The sequence below is a fragment of the Tenrec ecaudatus genome, chromosome 6, assembly GCF_050624435.1.
Source record: "Tenrec ecaudatus isolate mTenEca1 chromosome 6, mTenEca1.hap1, whole genome shotgun sequence".
Taxonomy (NCBI): domain Eukaryota; kingdom Metazoa; phylum Chordata; class Mammalia; order Afrosoricida; family Tenrecidae; genus Tenrec; species Tenrec ecaudatus.
Genome location: NC_134535.1, coordinates 165,379,193 through 165,403,575, shown reverse-complemented (window position 1 = coordinate 165,403,575; position 24,383 = coordinate 165,379,193). Strand labels below are relative to the sequence as shown.

The window sequence follows — 24,383 nt, the reverse complement described above, 5'->3', positions numbered from 1 at the left end:
GGCCACCATTGAAAAGCTTATTACTCTAGGCTTGGAAACCTAGAATAGCTTCCAAATTTATTTACTGGTTTTTCACATTGTATTCTGATTTTACCTTTAGGTCAAATAACAAAGTAATCCTTCATTTACGACAAAGGACACTCCAATGGTTTAGTCCATTTTTCAAAAGTTGTAAAGATAGATACCAGATTACATAAAGAGCAAAATGGCTCCTTGATGTGAACTCAGGCTTTGCTATAAACCTGTAGCTTTACTGAGACTCTGTAAGGATGCCATTTTCCAGGAATTCCAATCCCTGTAGTAAATGGGATTCTAAATGTCTGCTCAGGATCTTTTGGATTATCCTTTCTAACACTTGTGAAAAGACATGGAAGCTGTATTACAATAAAATAATGAAATTTGTCTTACATTGTGCAACGTCTCCCTTCACCCACTTTTCTGTTGTCCGTCCCCAGGGAAGAGGTTATATGTAGATCCTTGTAATCGGTTCCCCCTTTCTACCCCACCTTCCCTCCACCCTCCCGATATCGCCACTCTCACCATTGGTCATGACAAAATAATAATAATAATTTATAAATTATCAAAGGCTCATGAGGGAAAGTGGTGGGGAGGGAGGGGGGAAAGGAGGAGCTGATACCAAGGGCTCAAGCAGAAAGCAAATTTTTTGAGAAAGATGAGGGAAACAAATGTACAAATGTGCTTGACACAATGTATGGATGTATAGATCATGATACGAGCCCCAAATAAATTGATTTTTTTGAAAACATGAAAAGGATTTTTAAAAAATGACATTTGCTTCATAGCGATAAATGCTGTCTCATTATTTTTATTACTTATGCTCTAACATCTCTCTCTATCTCTTATTCTACATACAAGTTCATCACAAAATTACAAAGTTATATATATTTTGTTGAGGAAGCATATTTCAGATGTATCTCTGGGTTTGCAAGATTACCCACTTGTTATTAAACTGAATTATATTTTCATATAACCTGCTGATTTTCAATAATAATCAAATATGTATCTGTTTCCTGATAAAATCGGCTTCCCAGTGAACTTGAAGTTGAATGGGATATTCGAGGTAGAGCGTTCATTGGGAATAAAAAACAAAACAACTAAACTTCACAGCCATGGAGACAGTTCTAACTCATAGTGATTCTATAGGACAGCGTAGAACTGCCCCTGTGGGTTTCTGAGAGTGTAGCCCTTTCCAGGAGTTGCCAGCCTCCTCTCTCTTTCAGTGGAGAGGCACGGGCTTTAAAAAAGCACAGTCACGGACTGGTTCCTTCACAATGATGAAATCCGGCCGGAGAAGAGCCAGGTACAATGAAAAGAGAGCAGTGAATGCTCTCCGCATTCTACAAATCTATATCCCCAATGAAAATGTATTTAACATGAGTGACAATTTCACTACTGTAGAGCGAAAACTTAAATATGATTTTAAAAAATCATTTTATTAGGGACTTACACAATTCTTATCAAAATCCATACATATATCAATTGTGTAAAGCACATGTGTACTCCACTTAAGCCCCTGGCATCAGCTCCTCATTTTTCCCCTCCCTCCCTGCCCCCCACTCCCTCATGAACCCTTGATAATTTATAAATTATTCTTTTGTCATATATTGCCCTGTCCAATGTCTCCCAACACCCACTTTTCTGTTATCCATCCCCTAGGGAGGAGGTCACATGTAGATCCTTGTAATCGGTTCCTCCTTTCCAACCCACCTTCCCTCCACCCTCCCAGTATCGCCATTCGCACCACTGGTCCTGAAGGGATCATCTGCCCTGGGTTCCCTTTGTTTCTGGTTCCTATCTGTACCAGTGGATATCCTCTGGTCTAGTCATATTTGTAAGGTACTATTCGGGTCGTGATAGTTGAGGAGGAGGAAATATTTAGGAACTAGAGGAAAGTTGTATGTTTCATTGTTGCTGAACTGCACCATGACTGGCTCATCTCCTCCCTGAGACTTTTCTATAAGGGGATGTCCAATGGCCGACAAATGGGCTTTGAGTCTCCACTCCGCACTCCCCTCCTCATTCACTATGATATGATTTTTTGTTCTGATGATGCCTGATACCTGATCCCTTCAACACCTCATGATCGCACAGGCTGGTGTGCTTCTTCCATGTGGGCTTGGTTGCTTCTGAGCTAGATGGCCGCTTGTTTACCTTCAAGCCTTTAAGACCCCAGACACTATATATTTTGATAGCCAGTCACCATCAGCTTTCTTTACCACATTTGCTTATGCACCCATTTGTCTTCAGTGATCATATCATGGAGGTGAGCACACAATGATATGATTTTTTGTTCTCTGATGCCTGATAACTGATCCCTTCGGCACCTCATGATCACACAGGCTGGTGAACTTATGATTTAAAAAAAATGTTTCTATTTATCTTTTATACCTCAAATGTCTTCATGTTGTTGGGAATTAATAAATCTTCTTTGACCCATTTGCCATGAGTTGTCATGTTGTATGTCCAAAGCATTTCTTCTCCCTTTAATAGGAAGAAAAAGATATTACTCATTCCCCAAATTCTACTTTTACCTTTACTACATATGTGTTTGCTTAAGTATATTTTAGTAGTGATTACCTTACCTTTTTAAAATAAACCAAAACACCAAACCTATTGCTGTAGAGTTAATTCTATCTCAGAGCAACCCAATAGGGCAGTGTAAAGCTCATCTACACTGTGCCCAGGCTAAAAACCTTCATCAAGCCAACTGCCACATTTTTCTCAAAGAACAGCGGTGTGTTTACACTCTTTACCTGTCACTAGCAGCCTACCACTGAACCATCGCACCACCAGAAATCCCTGCGTGATAAAATGAAAAATAAAACAACACTCACTGCCAATTGGGAGATGAGGCGAGGGGCTGTCAGTGCTGACTCATCTTGACCCCTTGTGAATTTCTGAGATGGTTACTGTTCACTGGAGTAGAAAGCCCAGTCTTTCTCCCTCGGAGGTGTTGGTGGTTTCAAACTGCCAACCATGGGAATCACAGCCTAACACAACCACTACACCATAAGTCTTCATCCAAAATCCACGCCAAATCTGTGGTCACCTAATCGATTCAAACTCATAGCAACACTAGATGGTTTCCAAGATAGTGAATGAATACAGCAGAAGACAGCTAACCATACTAAGTGCTTGGAAATCTAGATGATTGTTGGCATGGATTGCAAAGCTGTGTAATATTTTCAAAAGGAAAAGTAAGAAAATCATGCATGTGTACATAATAAAATAGCTTATATTTTAATAAGTGGAGAACAGGACAAAACCTTGAAATTAAGTAGTACATTTTATAAAATTAAAAAGTTGAATTCTAACTCATACAATCTAAAGGTTAGTCCCATTTAAATTATTGGACTTTGCATTATTGGCATGATACTTGGTAACATAGGGCAGACAAACATCTAATACAAATATAAAAATAATGCATTTCTTCCATAATTTCATATATATATACATAAATATATAGTTACCTATGTAAGTCAAAAAGTATTGCTTTGGGGGTGACAGTCATACAGGCATGAGTTTATTCAAAATGAAATGTATTTAAATATGTCCCCAAGATCAATGAACAGCTGTACACATGCTTTTTAATGAACACACTGTTCTTAGTCTGGTAGGGTGCCTTTGGGGTGGGGGTTTGCTGTCTGCTAAGTGACTGCCATGTGGATCTGTAGTGAGGTTCCTCAGAGAGGGAGGTGGCCCTGTCTGAGGGATGAGGCTTACTGTTGGGAGGGGAAGCACAGGAGAGGAGAGAGGGAAAGGTCACATTTGGAAGAACACAGGTGCAGGTCTCTTGGTGGGAGGGAGGAGTGACTGAGGATGTTTTGGGGGACACTGGGTAGAGAGTGCCTTTGGCGGTATGCAGAGGGTGGGCAACATTGAACTTGGGCATCTGGGGGTCTCTGAGGAACCCAGGCCAGGTGCTATGGAACACTGAGACGCTGGATCCTGGATCTTTGGGGAACGTATCATGCTCCAAAGGCTGAATCTGTGATGGGAATTCCCCTGGGTGAACTGGAACCTGAGGACTTAATCTAGAAAATACATAGTGTCTGAGGAAGGAGAAGACAGCTGTCCCCAGAGCAGTACCAAGAGCGGTGTACTGTTGGTTTGCTGACCAAAAAAGGTCTTGCTACAGCAGTGCCCTGTATCTTACAGTAAGATACACACTGTTCCAGCAATCCTGTGATGAGCATTCTGTTTTATTTTGTTTCCGGGTGCTCATATTAGGGTGTATCCCAGAGGTGCTATGCCGTTGGGGGTAACCCTCTTGAAGTTGTGTTATTTTTTTCCCTCTTTTTTGGTATAGGAAACCCAAGACTGATGAGCTTATATATGGACATCAATTAGAATAAGGGTTTTGGGGGTGAGGAGTACCAAGGAGGTGGGAGAGATTATAGGTGGATGATCTAAAGCAGTCCAGGAAGGAAAAGTATGTTTAGAGACTGATTAAGGAAGCCATCATACAATTCTGTTTGACATGACTGAGCTATGGAATGATATGACATATGGGGGAGGACCCCAAAGACAAAATTCCTCCCAAAATACCATGTACTTTAATTTATTTACAAAACAACCTTATCACCTTCAAAGTACTTTCAATTACACTGAATACATTTGCCAAATCAGCAATTCCATTCTTGGAAACACTTTAAAAACTCATCTGTTTGGATGGCTGACAGCACCTCCCTCAATTTTCTTCACCTCTTCCATGTCCTCAAACTGCTGTCTTTTCATGTCCCTCTGCATTTGTGAAAACAGAAAGCAGTTGCCACAAACAAGGTCAGGTAAGTAAGGTGGGTGGGGCTAAAGGGCCAGGCTGTTTTTGCCAAAGACAGGTGCACTGAGATGGCTGTGTGAGTAGGTGCATTGTCTTGGTGGCAATACTAGTCCTCCATCTACAATATATTAGGCCTTTTTTGTCACACACTGTTATGCAGTCTTTTCAGAACCTCTAAATAGAAAGCTTAATTAACTGTGTAATGAACTTCAAATGCACTATCCCCCTCACATCAAAAATCAAATGAGCATGCCTTTGATTTTGATGAGCTTCTGCGTGGGTGAGGTGAGCATGGTGTCACTGGCTTGATTGATGTTTCTTTCTGGGGTCATAAGGATAGCACCATGTCTCATCACCAGTAATGAACTTGGGGGGAAAAGTCTGGGTCGCTTCAGGGCGGTTCTTTCAAAACATGACATGTTTTCACTAGACACTCTTTCCTGATCGGTCAGAACCTAAGGCACAAATTTTGTAGCGAGCCTGCTCATTCTCAAAATCAAGCTCCAAGATAGTCCAGGAAACTTCTACAAATGGCCCTTCAGCAGTCTTCAAGCACAAGTGCATGAATATGGTCAGCATTTTCATCCATTCATGAAGTTGATGGATGTCCAGAACGAGGTTTGTCATCAATCGCTATCTCACCTTTTTTGAAAGAAGACCGCTCATTCACTCGAGTTTTACCATAGCGCTGTCCTTGTAAACTGTGTTCACCATCGCAAGAGTTTCGGTGGCATTTTCCCCCAGCAGGAAACAAAATTTCACAGCCTCACACTGTTCTCTTGAACCAGCCATCACCAAAAACGAGATCTAGTAAAACTGCTTCTATGAAAAAATTTGCTGTGGCCAGAGAGAACCTTCCCAGGTGACACCACTGGATACACTAATTCAGAGAGAGTTGCTGGCTGCTCCTTTAACAGGAAAATGCATACTACGAAAGCTCTGCCTAGCTGAATATTTTTCTTGGGGCGGGGGTACCTCCTGGTAGGTATCGACTCCCAAGTAACAGCAAAACAAATGGAAAAATTGGGGCTCACACTAAATCTTAGCTCCAACTTAAGAACGATTAGTTCTTACATCATGGCCCTGCTCCATATTAATCCTCAATTATGGAACATTTTGCTATAGCAAAATGTGGCAAAGAATTTAGATGGTGCCCAGACACCAGACAAAATAGCCTCTGGGATCTTAAAGTCTTGTCTCCAGACAAGCAGACATCTAAGTGAGATGTCAACTAAGTCCACATGGAAGAAGCACACCATCATCAGTCATTGAAGGACTGTAAATCATATAATCCAAATAGAAGGAAGAACTAGCGTCAGGGCGTACATTGTGAGGATATGATGTGCAGAAGGCAATGCTGTCGGTGGGAGCCTAAAATCAAATATGAAACTATGTAGGAAAACGCCTCCAGAGAACTCCCTCTATCTAAAACCGAGGGATGGGAGGAAAGGGGCCATTTGTCCAAGTGCTTGGGAGAAATGAGTATAGAAGGCCAAAGGCATAAATCTTACTTGAACTTCAAACTTTGTCAGTAAATTACCGCTTATGATGCAGTTTGGACCTGATCAGGTTTCCAAAATTTTATGTATTTTTGGTTTGTATTGTTTGGTTTGGTTTCTGGCTATTCATATGAGGGTGTATCTCAGAGGTGCTATGTCCTTGGGGGTCACCTTATTGAAGTTATATTCTATGCTTTTCCATTTTTCAGTACATGAAATCCAGGATGCATGAACTTACAGGGACAGAAAGTAGAATCAGGGTTTCGGAAAGGGGGGAGGGTCTATAGTGAGGGGTACAGGAAGTAAAAGGGAGATGATGTCATGGAATCCATGTAGAAAAAGAATGTCTGGAAACTGTAGTAGCAATTGTACAATTCTACTTGATGTGACTGAACTACGGAATGATATGATGCATGTATTAAATCCCAATTAATTTTTTAAAAAATCAAACACACACAAAAATACCTCGTTAGAATATTGAAATGCAAGGAGGTTACTTTGAGGACTAAGGTGTGTCTGACCCAAACCATGATATTTTCAGTTGCCTCATATCTATGTGAAAGTTGGACATTGAAAGAAGACTGGAGAGAACTGATGCATTTGGATCGTGGTGCTGAAGAAGAATATTGAAGGTGCAAACCAATCTGTCTTAAAAGGGGTGCGGCCAGAGGGCTTCCACTCTGCCCTGTAAGGTTGCTCTGAATCGGAGGCCAGGATGGTGAAAGTTCACCTTACATACTTCGGACATGGTGTCAGGAGAGACCAGTCTCCAGAGAAGGACATCATCCTCAGTCAGAGGAGCAGTGAAAAAGCAGAAGGCCCTGAACGAAATGGATCACCATCTCGGCTACAGAATGGGCTCAAGCACAGGAGCAAGAGTGAGATGGCAGAGGCCCCGGCAGTGTTGTGTGCTGGTGTGCACAGGGTTGCCATGAGTCAGTACCTACTCAATAGGACCAAACAGCACCAACCACACCAACATTATATATGTTACCACATACCAGCAGGGCCCAACAAGCAATGGTTAATGTGACAGCATGGATATGACTATGTGGCACATTATGTATGTGATTCATCATAAGAGATAACTTGGAGATTTATTTCCCAGAAAAAATGTTGTACTAGTTAAAAAAATGTCCAATCAAACTGGCTCCCAAGGCTGGGCCAGTTCAACAAGGCAGAGTTTAGATTAGAACATTATCGTGACTGCTTTTGTTTTGTTTGCTTTTATTCAAAATTGGTAATCTTGAAAGATTTCGCTGCAGGACATAGGATGATCACAATGGCTTCCTATTAGAAGTTTGAAGGAAAATGAGAGTTACCGTGTTGACAAAAGGCCAAGAAGGCTGCATGGGAGAATTTGTGTTTCCATCACTGCAAGCACCTGCTCATTATTAGTGCATAGCAAGAATTTCAGTTGGATTTGTACCAATTCACCCCACAGGCCCAATCCTGTTCCTTCGTTTTGGTCTCCAAATTCAAACAACATTTAAAAGGAACACAATTTGTGTCCCGCAAGGATTTGCAAAACAGCCGTGGTGCAAATCTAAACGCACAAAATTCTTCAGGGAAGGGTTAGAAGTTGGAAACGTCTGAAGGTTACAGAACTAGATAGAGGCTATGTCAAGGAACTCTTACTTCATTTGTAGATAGTTTTGTTTTTATAATAGTGTGTATGACTCTGAAGCAATATCTTTTTACTTATCCTTACATAATTTTCTTTCCTAGGGGAGAATTCATTCAAAGAACACAGTTAATTTTCAAGAGATTATAGTTCTGTTATTTGACTTTCCCAGTCATTCCATCAAAATAAAATGTTTTAATGTTTTCTAGATTATGCATCATGACCTGCATCTATGTGGTGATCATTTTTCAAGATGAAAAATATATTCCAAGCTCTGTTACTACATAGTATAGGAAAAATATTCTATAATACGTTCCAAAATTTTGCTTTAAGAGACTGACATACTGTTATTTATGATCATGCTTTTATGCCATATAATATTACTCCATTTTCTTTACATCTTAGTCAAATGAATTTGATATCTATCTGGTAAGTGAGGCACAAAACTGTAAGTGATATTAAGCTATAGAATGTATTTCCTTTTCATGAATTAACAGAGTAAAACTGTGGAGAGAGTAATAAAGATGTCGCAGATGAAGCTCTGTGTGGTTAAGCTCTGAATTCCGCTGTGCCTTCCTTCTCAAAGGACCTCAGAGTCAGTACGCTCTGGTACCTCATTCTAATTCAAATTACCCGTGACATAGACTCTCATAAGCATTTATCTTCTTATTCAGCTTTGCTTATGTCTTTCACATCCAATATTTTCTAAAACGAAATCTATTTTCATCTTAGTCCTTTTCCTTCCAAATTTACAGGTCCTAAATATTCTAGAAGATCATCTAAACCCACTAAAATTCACTCTACTTCGTTCCTTATTCATGCCTAGCGTCAAGACTCCCACAAGACACTGAAGCAGATGACGGGGATGTATTGTCCGTAAATTGTTTTCCAGTCTTATCAGGAGTAATTGGAGTTATAAAAAGTTGATACATCCTACGAATCCCCCTCCCAATTCTTTCCTACTCAAAGTCAGTTACTTAGCATTAAACCACTTACACCTCTCATAGATGCTTTTAGTCACACTTTTTGTGAAGTGGCATTCATCACACCCTCCACTAACTTTTAAAGGGAATAATTTAGAGCCATTGTGCTGCTTTTCACATGGACTAATGGATCCCCTCTGTTCTGCCCAAGGAATACACTTGCATTTCCTTTAAAAGTGAGGAGAGTACCTTCCAAACAGAATGTCTTTTCACACACTAACATTGTTAGACTGACTCAGCTTCAGAGTCATTCACTGCATTTTTCTGTCAGACAATAGAGGAATGAAAAGGCAAATAAAATCTGCCCAGGCTAAAAGAAATTCATTTTTATGTTATGTCTATCCGTATTCTCAGACTCTTCTCTAGTGACTTTCAACAGGTGGTACAAGAAGTCAAACCCTGGCTCAGAGGGACCATTTAAGTAATGTTCTAATGTTCTATCATCATCCATCAATCAATTACCTAAAAAGGAAAAAAAAACAGCTTCCATGGACCAGGATCATTCATTCTTTGTTCTTTAAAGACAAACGTCTATTCTTAGATATCTTGGTAGACTCAGCTTATTTTCCGCCTTCCGAGCAAAGAAAGAAAAGGGTCAACTTCCAGTTTTTTGTATTTTGGGGTTTGGTTACTCTTCGAGTGTATCCTTGGGTGAGACTGTATACTTTGGTAAAGGCCTTTCTTCAGCGAGAACTTGATGGCTTTTAAAAATCTCCTATCATAGAAGATCATTTTATTTCCTGCCCTATTTTTTCTTCTTATAAAATATTGATAAAAGACTAGATCCTAGGTGACAAGGCCTCAAGGAAGAAGAGTTGAAGTTCATTGAGTAGCTTAAGTTTAAACTTTAAGTTTAAACTAAAAGGTTCCAAAGTTGAAACTTTTTAAACAGTAAGTGGCTTGGCAAACAATATTGCTGCGATCTCAGCACCACACACTACGGTTTGGCTCATTATCACCTCCAAAGAGGAATCACACTCCGGATAAAAAGGCAAGGCTCACTCAATTGCACCTTCTAAAATGGTGAAAATAATCAACTTTTATGTTATGGGTAAAAAAAGAAAAAGAAAAGAAAGGTTATGAATGAGCCCTATTCCTGTTGCATTTTAAGTTGTATCAGAAGATCAAAGACAAATAATCATATTGATGTGAATGAGGAGGGTTGAAGTGGAGACCCAAAGCCCATCTGTAGACAATTGGACATCCTCTTACAGAAGGCTCACAAGGAAGGGATGAGGCAGCTAAGGTGCAGAGTGGTATTGACGAAACATACAACTCTCCTGTAGTTCTTTAATTCCCCCCCCACACACACACACCAACCCCCATTATCATGACCCCAGTTGTCCCTAACAAATCCAGCTAGACCAGAGCATGTACATTGGTACAGACAAGAGCTCTCAGCTATAAATTCCAGCACAGATAAACCCTTCAGGAACAGTAATGGGAGTAGTAATACCAGAAGAATTGGGGGATAGTACGGGGGGGGGGGGGGCAGAGAGAAAAGGGGAACCTAACACAATAATTGATGTATACAACCGCCCCTCCCCCCAGGGGGATGAACAACAGAAACGTGAGTGAGGGCAGACAGTGGACAGTTATGAACATGAGAATCATTTATAATTTATCAAGGTGTCACGAGGATGAGTGGATCTTGGAGGAAGCAACAAAAGAGGAGGTGATGCCAAGGACTGAAGTAAAAAAGAAAAAAAATGTTGTATTCATAGGTGACTCAGAGCAGGTGCATAAAGTCCTATTTAGCCTACTTTTATGCAAGCAAAGGCTCACTGTCTTTTCCACGATTTAAATGTTGTGTATTCTGAACTTGAAGGTGTTAGTGATGAAGAATTTATTGAGTTGGGTTGATTCACACATTTCAAAATGAGGACGAATTCACAAGACATGAAAGGATGGCAGGTATGAGTAAGGTGGCCAGTCCACTGTAGAAGGCACTAGCACTTGAGCACCCATCATCCGTGGTCCATTGTCATGGAAACACTCCCCGACAAGAAGTAAAAAATAACTGAATGGATACATGCAAAACTGCTATATATTGAAGCTGATTGTAAAGAGTGAACATTTTCTTTCACAGCCTGTTTCCTGCCTGTGTGGTTTGTGGGGTTTTTTTGGGGTAACTTCTCAAGTTCTACTCTCCTCTAGAAATAAAACAAACAAACAAACAAACAAACATGATTTAGCATTATTTCCATTTATTTCCGACGGGCTTGTGAATGTACAATGTAAATTCTTTACAAAGAAGACAGCATTCTATCCATGGTACATGTAAGTAATGAAGTTCAAGAAGAGCCAATCTTTAAGTACTTGTTTTGAAGCTCTTCTTAGGTTTTGATAAATATCACACTCATCTCTTACATATAGACCTTGATGCCAAATTACTGACCAAAACCTTAAGCACAGCAATTTGAGTGTCAAAAAGAAAATATCTTGCAAAATTCCAGGTGAAACAATGGATCTATATTTGCCTGGTGCAACAGAGGAAGGAGTTTCAAGAATAAGAGGAGAAACTAGAATGTGTGCCTAATTGTCTCCACGGACAATTGCCCCTCAGTCATCAAGCCAGAACTGGATGGTCTTTGGCTACCATTACTAAACATGTTAGCAAAGACACTCCAGAAAGCTCCTGATCAAAAGGGGAAAATTGTAGAACACAGTTTCAAGTTTTCAAGAAATGGAGATATTTTTCTGGAGCATTTGGGGCTGAGCCAACTTCTGATATTGCCCTGAGATATTCTTGAAGCATCTAAGTAAAAATAGTTCATGAACTGTTTTTAAAGCAAAACAATAGTTTAACTTAACAAGTACGCTTACCTTGAGCATGGTACCTTTTAAGATTTACGTGCATGAGATTTACAACAGCAATGGGAAAAAAATACTTTCACGCAACTTAGTGGGCCATGAGTTTCAGTTACTGGAGGTGAGAAAGGTTGCCCGGCTGGAAGAATATCTGCAATGTCATTTTACTGGACACGTAGAAATTGTGGAATCGCTGCATGTTCCATTACATATATTCTCAATGAAAACCACCAACATAAGATTTTTTTTACAATGCTTAGTAAACTGCCAAGCTAAATATGAGAGGACACACTAAGATATACCTCTAAGTGGTTCTGATGAATGCCTTAGATCTTGGCAAGCCAATTTTTATTATGTGCTGTGGTAACTGGAGCTAATTTTTTCTAGTCCTCAGCCTATGCAATCTTCAAAGCCACCATAGAATGATACTGCTCATTGTCAGTCACCGGATTTAAACTTCTAAAATGCCTCCCTGTTGTTGAGGTGAGATTAAAGCAATTTGGGGTAGAAGAACATGTATGACAAAAAATTATTTAAATTCACTAACATAATCCATTCAACATTTCATGAGCATTCATTGATTACCTGCCATGTGAAAATCACTACTCGAGGCTACATTTTAAAGCATCTTGAACTATAGCTTGAGAATAATTTAAAAAAATTTTTAAACTCACCTTTGTTCAAGAAGGAAATTGGAAAATATATAATGCTGCAAATTGCCTGGAGGCTCACATGACTTGATTTACATGCTACAGGTGACAATACCTGAGAGACTACTGAGACATTAATCATACAATATATCCCTTTAAAATTTATCCTAAGGTTGGTTTGCTTCCATGTATTTGCAAGTTTAAAGTACCACAGAAAGGACAGGGATCTATTTCCCTGCACCATCCCAGCCCCTTCATAAATCAAATAAAATATATCAAAATGATTTTAAGACAGAGAGGCTCCCAGGTGCTATTGCAAAACTGTTACAAAACTTATAAAGCAGCCACAGATGGTCAGAAAGCATGCCTAGCCTGAGTCACAAAGGCAAATTTATTAGGTTATCAACTGAAAGCATGGGCCTAACTTCATGCTGGTGAACTTTGTGCATATCCTGCAGAAGAGGAAATAGAAAAAGGCTTTGGGACATGATAGAAATGTCACAAAAGGAATCACAAATGATAATATGGAAGACTTGAACGGGGACAGAGAACTTGTGTTGAATTTTCAAGTGGCTTAGCAATCAGGACTCAAACATTTGAGGATGAATTCTCAGGGTGCTTCACATTTCAGGAACATGAAATAGAATAAATGAAAATGCTGTTGGAAAGAGGTTAGGGGAACCCAAGAAGAAGAAGCGCTAGACCCATCTTTGTTGAAATTTTCTATATGTATGTATACATATAGCTAGATATAAACTGCTGTGTGGAAGTTTAAATTGGATTGATTCAAAGCAGTCAGCAAAGGATTCTAACTTCGATCCCTTTGCCGGCCTTTGTCATCAGTCAGAACTCTTGAAATTACTGCCGAGTATTTTCCATTTCTGGGGGGGGACTTCTATGCTTTCACTGAATTCTTCATCATGATAGAAATATTCAAAATGCCTCGTGTGTTCCCTCATGTGTGGAGAAGAGATTAGGTTAAAACCAGGCAGAGAAGGGACTGAATTGGTTTTATCTACCATTGATACCACCACAACTTTCGCTCTATCACTTTTATGACATGTAATTTTATCTTTTACCTCAAGTGATTCATGCCTCTGGGTTTAATTAATAATTCATTGCCTTATGGAGTGGAGACCCAATGCTCATCTGTAGACAATTGGACATCCCATTACAGAGGGGTCAAAGGGAAGAGATGAGTCAGTCAGGGTGCAGTATCGCACTGATGAAACACACAACTTTCCTCTAGTTCTTTGGTGCTTCCTTTACCCCACTATCATGACCTCAATTCTACCTTACAAATCAGATTAGACCAGAGCATACACACTGTTACAGATAAGAGCCCCAAATACAGGAAATCGAGGATAGATAAACCCCCCAAAGGGCCACCAAAGAGAGTAGAGATACCAGGAGGATTAGGGCAGGGTGGGGGGAGAAAGGGGGAATCGATCACAAGGTTCAGTCTAGAACCCCCTCCCAGGGGGATGAATAATGGAAAAGTATGTGAGGAGTGATGGAGAACAGAGGGCAGGCGGGGAGGGAGGGGGATGAAATGGGGAGCTGATATCAGGGGCTCAAGTGGGAAGAGAATGCTTTGAAAATGATCATGGCAGCCTATGTGTAAATGTGCTTGACACATTGAAGGAATGTATGGATTGTGATAAGAGATGTAAGAGCCCCCAATAAAAGTATTTTTTAAATAACAAATAATTCATTGCCTTTAAAGTGATAACCTGAGGAAGCCTAGGAGCACAATGGTTATTGGAAAGGGTTGCCGGGTCTAAGCCACCAGGGGCCGCTCTACAGAAGGAAGGGCCAGATGTTCTCCTATATTACCAATTAGGTTGGGGGAATGGGCAGGAACAATGACTACCAAAAAGAAGATGATGTTCCCAAATGGCTTGTGATGATGGTCACACACTCTTCGTGGGACTGAACAATGGAATTGTGTAATGTGGGAATCATGTACCAATGAAATTCTCTTCAAACAAAATCACCATCCAGGTATTCCTCGGGGCCAGGTCTCCTCTGTCCAATGGCGTGTCTCTGAGTCAGAAGGGCCTAGACCACACCCATTCATGAAACGGCTTCTCCAGGTTTCAGAACTCATTGTTATTTCTACCATATTTACAGCTTTCAGGATGCACAGATCTAAAGCCCAAACAAATCTCACGAGAGCCCCAATACATACCTGACCTTACAGAATACCACGTTTTTCATTGTTATTAGACCCGTAGTTTCTCTTCTATTCTTCTATAAAATTTTAACCATTATATATTAAAAAATATTGCACAGATGACCAGGTTAACTTGTGTGCATGAATGTGTCTCCTATTTCTGAGTCAATGCAAGGTCTAGAGAAGAACTTGAAGTGCCTCCCAAAAGCGTCACCCCTCATTCTATAGAAACATCGCCCCTCATCCTATATAAACTTGGCGCCCATGGCTCACGAAGACCCCAGCCTGTATTTTCCACCCCAGAGGGGCCAAGGCCGTTCCTCACTTCTGTACAGTAGAAAGGGCAATGGGCCTGAGCTCGGTGCTGCTGCATGGTACAGCCTCGGCCCGGGCTGATACACTGGTCTGCCGCAGCCCGGCTGTGTGGAGGTGAGGAATGGACTTTACTCTTTCAGCCCACACAGCCTTGTGGCTCAATTGAGTCTTTTCTCTGGACCTTACATTTGGGACCGCTCTCCCTCTCCTCCTGAAAGTCAATTTCCTCCGGACCCTGGGCGCTCGGACCTGCCTTGATCCCAGCACACACACCACCATGAGGGAAGAACCTTTTCCCCCCCTCTCCTTTATTTATTTTTAAAAATCAATTTATCAGGGGCTCTTACAACTCTTGTTACAAACCATACATCAATTGTATCTGACATATTCATACATATGTTCCATCGTTCTTTTGTAGACATTTACTTTCCATTGAGCCCTTGGGATCAGCTCCTCTTTTCTTTCCCTCCCTGCTCCCCCCACCCAACCCTTGTGGCCCACTGATAGATTGTAGATTGTTAATTATTTTCAAATTCCCTCTGGTTTCTGTTGTTCTTCCCCCTGGCTGGGGGTGTGTGGTTATGTGCCATTCATTCTGATTGGTGGCCCCCTCCATCCCCACCTCTTTTCCTCTTCCCCCTAACCTTTTGGTACCTCTATCCCCATTCCTGTTCCTGGGTTCCATGTGTTATGAGTTTTATCTCTTGCCTATACGTATGTACATGCTCCCATCTAGCCTAGATTGCAAGGCGGCACTAAGGTCGTGAAAGCGGGGTGGTGAGGAGGCCTCCAGGGAATGGAGGTATATTACGTGACCCATTAGTGCTCTACTGCACCCTGATTGACTCACCCACCCTGCGACCCCTCTGGGGGTGGAGGGGATGTTCCATTGTCCATAGATGGCCTTTGGGTCTGGGCTCCAGTCTCAAAGTTTTCATTGCGGTTCACAGGGTTCCTTTTGTGAGTAGACTGTGTCCCAACACTGCCAAAGAGCTCCTGTTGTTCCCAGTACTCAGTGGTGACTCCAGCTACACTGGTCGTTTTCTAAGTCCAATTTTTGTCGGGAGAATCTTTGCCAGGGCCTGGTGACTCTGGGGAAGCCGGAACACCGAGTATGCTCCTGAGACAGGTTAAGACCAGGTTGGACACCTCTTGGCCTTGCCTGCCGATACTGCTCACCATGGGAATCTCCCAAACACAGCCTCCCCGAAATGCTCCCCTCGGTAGTCTGCTTCGCCACCTCCACACTTTCCACTGAGGACAGAAATTCAGCCAAGCGCCTCATAATTTACCGACTGGTGCGTGGGAACCATAAGTATGTGCTAAATAACCAATCCAGATGGCTATAAACCAGTACTTTTGATTTCAATATTCTTACAGACATGGATAATGTTTGCAGAAACAACCTCCCCACCAAAAAAATGGTCCAAGGTTCCCTAGGTCCAGGCCCCCTTTGCACTCAGCACCTGCTTGCTCTCCCAGTGATTCCTCCTTCACTCTCCTGCCCCTCCCACCTCTCCCCAGTGGATGATACCGCAGATCCAGCTCAATCACTGTGCCCCTAGGCTCCCACCCCTGTCTCTCACTCAGCTCCTGGGTGCCCCCATCAGGCCCTTCTTCCTCCTCCACCCTTCCCCTTCCCTCTCCACACTCGACCTGAGTGACCTGTCCCTCCCAAACCACCTGTTCGTGTTCAGACCCATTTCCCCATCTTTCTCACAGATCTTTTGCATATACACAAAAAGTCAGACACGTTCTCAGCCAGCCCTACCCATACATCAAAGAATGCGGGCACGTTACTGAATGGTAATATGTATTACCTTGGCATGACCCATATGCTATTATTTCCTCTACTTTTACCCTTGAGGAGCAAAATTAAATTTTAAAAAATGCAAGGCCCATGGTGATGAGCTCCACAGGCAGACACTGGCCCTATCAGACAGGTGGCAGACCACCAAGAAGAGCCCAATTGGAACTATCAAAACAATGGGCAAGGGAGGAGAAATGGAGACTATGATAATTTGCCTTGTGGCAGGCCTTAAAATACCTGCCCCCAAAGCTACAAATTATGACAAGCTCAAAGAAATAATACAGGAGCCCACAGAAAACCCCGTCATCTTTCTATCCTGAATCACAGAGGCTGTACAAAGACTACTTCTCTAGGCCCACCAGTCCGGAAGGCCAACTAGTTTAAAATATTACCTTCCCTCTGCAATCCGCCTAGGACATAAGAAAGAAATTACAAAACTAGATGAAGGTGCTCGAGCCCACAAAGAGACACGTTGAAGGTTGCCTTTAAAGTTTTAATAACGGACAGGATGAGGCCAAAGCCCTAAAGGCCCTGTGAGAGAAAAGGCTAAATACCAAATGCTAGATGCTGCCATCCTGGACACTCACTGGGGCTAAACCAGGACTCTTCTGGATTCACATGCCCCCATACCAGGGGCTCCTCTCAGGGGTGCAGACTGGGCACTGAGGCATCCGCAGTGCGAACCCAAGGCTCCCAACTAAGCCCTGCCCAATCTAAGAAGACCCACTTGGAAATCAGTCTGGAACCAAGCCTCCCAAGGCAGCATTCTGTCTCTTCCACAGAGGCCACAGAACTCTTACATCCATCTACAGAGAACCGAAGGGGCCCAAGGACGACCACCGACCATGATCATTGCCAAGTCTCCGGCAGCCCTTGTGGTAGCATGTAGGCCGTTATTTTTTCTGGACACACCGGGTGACCTATTCCGCCTTATGTGAATACAAACTCACTCTGCAATGCTGACAGGTCTCTGCTGCTGGGGGTCACGACCTTGTCTCTCAACCCTTGGCTATTACAATGCCACGTTGGTCCTTACATTTTCAGCCACTCCTGACCTCCAAGATAAGGACTTTCGTCAGATCTCCAACTGGTAACTCGCGACCTGTCAGTTTTATTACAATATGTGGAAGATTGGCTCTCGGGTAGCCCTTCCCTTCAACTCTCCATTAGCCATACTGTTCAATGGCTAAACTGTTTGACTTCAAAAAGAGTGTCCAAAGCTAAAGCTCAGCCAGTCGGCGCCACTGTCACGTCCAAAGGAACCTCAACCCTCAGAGAGACTAACTCTTATAGAAAATCTCCCAGCCCCCAATAACAGATAAGCCCTCTCCTCCTTTCTCAGTCTCATTGGATTCTTTCACCCATGGGTAGTCCCTTAGCTAAGCCACTACACCCTGCAGCCAAGGGCCCAATTCATGAGCCCCAAGGTTCCTCACATTCCATCCAAGCCCTTCAAGAAGCCCTTCTTTGGGCCCCAATCCTCACTCTACCACATTTCTCCGAACCTTCCCTGCTGTATGTAGACTGATGAAAGGCGAGGGATGGCAGTGAGACTCCTAGGGCCCTCTCTGCAATTTCTCGCATACTCATCCAGGCAACTAGACCCCAGTTCCACGGGGAGGGTCACCCTGCCTAAGGGTGATGAAGTCCTAACCCATGAGAGTCGGAAACTCACACAGCACGCAGCTGCCACGGTTACTCTGCACGGCTCCTTTCAACAATCTCCTGGGGGAGAAGTGTCGTTCTATACTCGCTTATTCTTCTTTGGCGTTCATCCCACATGGCAAAGGCAACTGCTCTTTGTATCCCCACAGCATCCCAAAACATTACAAACCCTGCAGACCTAACTTAAAGAGACCAGCTCCTAACTCAGCTCTTCCAACCTCAACTCCCAACGCACCCGGGGTATAAACAATAGCTGACCTTACCCAAGGTGGTTGAAAATAATCTGGCAACACATCAGGCCATGCCTGATCCCACTCCTGATTCCCTTTATAATTCTGCTCTCACTTGTCACCTTTATATCACTTCTAATTTAAAAGGGCATAGAAGAACTCTAAGACACAGTGCACATTTTAGGCACCAGAATTCTGGGTCAATAGGTTCCGTGGCAAACTGACAGCCATGTTCCATCCCAGGACAACCTTAATCCTTTATATCCCAGACAGGAGTCCTCCACCTTTTTAAACAGGGGGCCAGTTCACTGTCCCTCAGACCTGTTGGAGGACCAGACTATAATTTTTAAAAACTATGAACAAATTCCTATGCACACTGCACATATCTTATTTTGAAGAAAAAAAAAACGGGGCAACAACACCCAGCGGGCCAGATAAATGTTCTTGGTGGGCCACATGTGTCCCACGGGCTGTAGTTTGAGGACCCCTAGACTAGGACAACCACATCACGCCTTGCCAGCTTGAAGTATCTCTCAAAGACATCACCCCTCATCCTGTATATTAAGCAAACAGTCTGGGACGCAAGACTTAATAGAATCTCCTAAGAACCAAAGTACTTCCATGACTGCCCCTAAGCCACCCTATATGGTTCTGCCCCAAGGGTGACCCTGTAAAAAATTCTGCATAAACAGCAAAGAATGTGCCTTTGTCAGAAACCAGCAAATCAAGGTCAATGACAACCATGAAAAATCAGTGAACCACTATCGATGAAGGTCAAAAATGACTAACAGGAGCTGTTGTGACATCCATGGATCAAGAAGCCCCCAACCTGCATGTTCCACCCCCTGAGAGGCCAAGCCCATTCCCCATTTCTGCATAGTATGTAAGGACACTAGTCCCTGAGCTCGGGGAATGTGCATAGCAAAGCCTCACCCTGTCTACACTGAGGCACAAAATCAACTTTGCTGTTTGCAACCCACCTGGACTCATGACTGAATTGAGTCTTCTCCCAACCTTACAATAAATCTGTACCCAATAAGACCAAGTTAAAGAAAACGTACAGCAACTAGACTATGCACGAATGACAGAAACACAAATTGCCAATAGACACCTTGTTTGTTCAATGCATTTGAAGTCAATGCAAGAGTCTCCTTACCTTACTGCTATACAGTCCTACTCTCAAAACACTGCTAGCCATCGAGTAATAGAACTGAAGACGGCAGTCCTTGGCTGAGCAGTGATAGACGGAGCTATTCAGACAAGCCCTGCTGCCTGCAGGGCTACGAGTGCGAGCTTGCACAGCTCCTAGCCACGCATAATAACCTGAAAAAGAAGAGCACAAATATATTTTTAATTAGCTTCTCTTTATAGCAGCAAAATTATTTTAGTTCTAGATTCGGCAAAACCAGGATTGAAAACAAATCATTTATGTAGAAGGGTGTGTGGTTGGGGGGATTTGTTGGCTTGTTTTCATATGCCATTGAGTCCGTTCCAACCCCTAACAATCCTATATTTAAAAGAACAAAACATCCCTTGGTCCTGTGTCATCCACACCACCTTTCCTAGGTTTCAGCCCCTTGGTAAAGATACACGTCAATCAATCATATTGAGAGGCTTGTCCACTGTCCCATTGTTTACCAAGCATGCCGTACTTCTGTAGAATCTGTGCCCCCTTGACAGCAGGTCCACGGTGAGTGAAAAGTCATACCATCCTCACTTCCAAGGAGGACTTTGGTTGAACATCTTCCAATTCAGATCTATTAATTCTTCAGGCAGTCCATGGTCCGTTTAATATTCTTCAGCAGCACAATACTTCAGAAACATCAATTATTTTTCACCCTTTTTCATCGTCTGGTGTTTGCATGGATATCAGATTTTAAAAGACCGGGACTTGCATCAGACTAACTCTAATATTCAAAGTGACAACTTTGCTTTTTAACATTTCAAAGAGGCCTTTTGCAGCAGATGTGCACACACAATACTTAGTTTGATTTCATGACTGCTACTTCTGTGAGTGCTGCTTAGAAATCCAAGTAAAATGGGGTCCTCAACAAGTCCCTTGCTGCTACTTCTTTATCCAGGTGTAAGAATTGTTGTTTTCAATGTGCTGAGCAATATTGAAGGTTGTGCTCTTTGATCTTCATTAGTAAGTGCTTCAAGCCCTAGAGTTCTGAAAGCAAGGTTGTATCATCATCATCCCAATACCGATGTCACCTGCTTTTTTATATATGCCAGCTTCTCAGATTATTTGCTCAGCATACAGATACAATAACTCTTTTGAAAGAATACAACCCTGACCATACCTTAAGTGTTGTGGAATCTCCATTCTTTGCAATGAAAATTGTAACTTGTTACCCACATAGTCAAATGACTTTACATAATCAATAAACACAGCAGGACATACAATTTTTAAATAATTGTACCAACTACAAGGAGCCCTGGTGGAATATTGGTTACACCTTGGGCTGCTAACTTCAAGTCCAAAATCACTAGCTGCTCTGTGCGAGAAAGATGGGGATTTACATTCCCATAAAGATATACAGTCTTGGAAACTTACCAGGGCAGTTCTACCCTGTCCTAGAGGGTTGCTATGAGTTAGCATTGACTAGATGGCATAGAGTTTTGTTATTGTTGTTGTTGATGTTGTGTTTATACAACCTTGTGGCATAGTGGCTTAAGCTTAACCAAAAATGGTGATTAACACCCACCAGCCAGTTTGGGGGCAGTGTGCTTCCAAAAAGATTTTCAGCTTCAGAAACCTTGTTGAGGTTTTTAAATTCTTTCCTATAGGGTCACTATGAATTCGAATAATAGGTGTTTATAATTAAATATATATTATATTTAAAATGTATTATAATCTGCTCATAATTTCTCAGGTAAAAATTCATAACAACTTCAATATTAACATTCAGTATTCTTCTGAATTTAATTTTTTTATTTACCAAATACTTTTATCTTAAAAGTAATAATGTGATATTTCTTTAATTAGAAATGTATCATCTATATTTGTAGAATTCTTTCCCCTTTTGATTACTTTTTGACTCTTTAGAGATATTCTTATCATTTATGGATATATAATTTTAAGTATCTTCATTATCAGACTATATTAAAACATCATATACAACAATTTAATTAAATTTTATCAATGAATTTTGTTGTACTGTAACAGATTTAACAATTTAAGTTTTCACATCTGATACATAAAACCAATTTAAACTGTTATTAACATAAGAATATTGATATTATAAACAGATTTAATCTATTTTTTAAAGTTTATTTCTCAAAAATCGTCTTTTAAAAGCTTAATTTCTTTATTGCTGACTAAACAATCCTACTGAAGTTTCAAAAATATGTATTTAAGTTATATAATGATCCTGACCCACCCTGCTGTTTGCTGCCTGATGGCAGACTCTGCCTGCTTTTCCCGAGGGAAGACTCCACTGTCTGCTTCCTTGACCTTGGACTCAGCAGCCCACGTGTGTTGAAGGACTTCCAGGATATTAACTGTTCAGCAACAGTGAGTGGAACTGAGCCCTTGGCACTGCTGTGTGGACTAATTAGCTGTCATTTTCTTTCTCACTGTATAAACCTATCTATATCCCGCCTAACACAATTGGTACCAGGAGTGGTTGTAGAGAAACAGGTTCATAAATATGGACTTCTTGAATAGGTTCTTCAGCCTGATTAGGCCCCAAAGCACTAAGAATGCTGCCTCTACCTCTAAAGGCATGGAAACGTCTGCCATGATTACTAGAGAGGGCGGAGTTAACCCCTGGTGTGAAGGGGCAACATTAATATCCACAATAGCACCAACAACAGATGAAGCCCTGGTAAGAGGAGAGGCGCTGGGTGATCATGTGCTTGATATTTTCCAGCGTTTTTTTTCAGGTTGAGAAGTATAGGGAAGCTGGTTGTCTGGTCCTCCTTACAATAGAAAATGTGATCAAAGAAAAGGATAATCTCAGAATCTCAGAAACATGTCTCAAGTGCTGAATAAGAGACCTGAAAGTTTCTGCATGTGCTACAAAGGAGAGCTTTCTCTCCTCCAGTTATAGAGCTGACATTGTCACAAACCATATCCACAGTCTCATCATTTGAGTAGATGAATTACAGTGTCAGCTGAATTGTAGGTCTAGAACAGTGTCTGATCCTAGAGTAAGGGAATTCATTAGAAAAAATGGAACCCTGAAAAATGTAACATATGGGTAGATGATGCAGAAGAGGAAGATATTGACACCCCAGAGTCTACTGAGTCACCCCAGTCAATAGATCCATCCCTCCTACCGAAGGGGATTAATCCACTATCAGTAAAACAACTCACAATTTGAACAGATTAATCAAACTGTTCAACCTGAAAAGCCAGGTGGGGCTTCATCCAGAGTATTGCCTGGGAAGATGCCTCACTAAATGTTGCTGAGAGCCCCCAGGAAACACCCCCACCACTCATTTCCTCTAGACCTATAGCTAGAATTAAGTCCCAGATAGTTCCTGAAGGTGAGGTTCGGATGATGACCTAGGAAGAAGTATGCTATACTCCTAAAGATCTGCTTGAGTGTTCTAATAAGTACACGCAGAAGCCTGGGGAACATCCTTGGGAATGGTCACTAAGGATGTGGGATACCTGTGCAAGGAATGTAACATTAGACCCATCTGAGTTCCTTGATATGGGCCCCTAAGCACAGATTCTTCTCTCAATGTCTCAGCAAGAGAGGTTAAGAGAGGATCTAATAGCTTATTTGGTTGGCTCACTGAAGCGTTGGCTGCCAGATGGTGTAGAGTAGACCAACTTGAGGTGCCTGACCTACCTTGGTACACTGTAGAAGTCGGCATCCAAAAGCTTAGGGAAGTTGGTATGTTGGAATGGATCTATCAGAATAATCCCCTAGCCCCAAAAAAGGAGTGTCCTGAGGACATACCCTTCACCACAACCTTAAGGAACAAATTTGTGAAGTGGGCCCCAGCATCTCTGAAGACTCCTGGGATTGCTATTTTATGCACACCAGAATTAACAGTGGGAACTGTCCTAAGTGAACTCCAACATTTGCCCACAATGGGGCTGATTAGGCCCCGTGGGGCTAGAGGGCAGGTGTCAGCACTGAATCAACAGAGACAGGGTGGACATGGTTATTGTAATGGACAGCAAGCTTTCTGTAGTAATCAGAGCAACCAGTCTCCTGTGGACTTACAACATTGGCTACTTAGCCATGGTGTCCCTAGAAGTGAAATACATGGGAAACCTACCAAATAGTTACATGATCTACACAGGCGGAAGAATGCTAGATCAGGTGAACAGCAATTCAATTTAAATCACCAGAATAGAGAGTTATGACCCCTCATTCAATTCCCCGACCTGAGCCAGTTTACAAACCCAGAACCCCTTGAATGAGAGGAAGGCTGGGTCCCTTTGAAGAAGGACCTTTGTACATCACCAAAGGTTTATACCATTAGTCTTTATTCTAGTTTTCCCCAAAGGGACCTGTGGCCTTTCATAATAGTAGCTAATCATTGGAGAAATTGAAATAATCACATTTTCAGGGATTATTGGACACTGCCTCTGAACTGACACTAATTCCAGCAGACCCAAAATGTTTTGTAGGCCCACAAGTGAGAGTGGAGGAATATGGAGGTCAAGTTATTAATGGAGTTGTTAGCTCAGGTATGCCTCAAAGTGGGTCCAGTGGGCCTCCGCACCCATCCTGTCATTATTTCCCCAGTTGCAGAATGCATCATTAGTGACTGGCAGAATCACCATATCAGATCACTGAACTGTGGGATAAGGACTATCATGGTAGGAGAGGCCAAGTGGACACCGTTAGAGC

The 24,383-nt window shown here is 42.0% G+C and overlaps 1 protein-coding gene across 1 annotated transcript in view; it reads right to left on the bottom strand.

Moving 5' to 3' along the window:
* MALRD1 (MAM and LDL receptor class A domain containing 1) overlaps window positions 1-24,383 on the bottom strand; it is an 836,583-nt gene that overhangs the window by 716,799 nt on the left and 95,401 nt on the right. The window contains exons 8-9 of the mRNA XM_075553413.1: window positions 19,721-19,887; window positions 2,410-2,502 (exon numbers count right to left, since the gene is read on the bottom strand). Of these exons, the coding sequence (XP_075409528.1) occupies window positions 2,410-2,502; window positions 19,721-19,887 (260 nt within the window). The remainder of the gene's footprint in view (window positions 1-2,409; window positions 2,503-19,720; window positions 19,888-24,383) is intronic.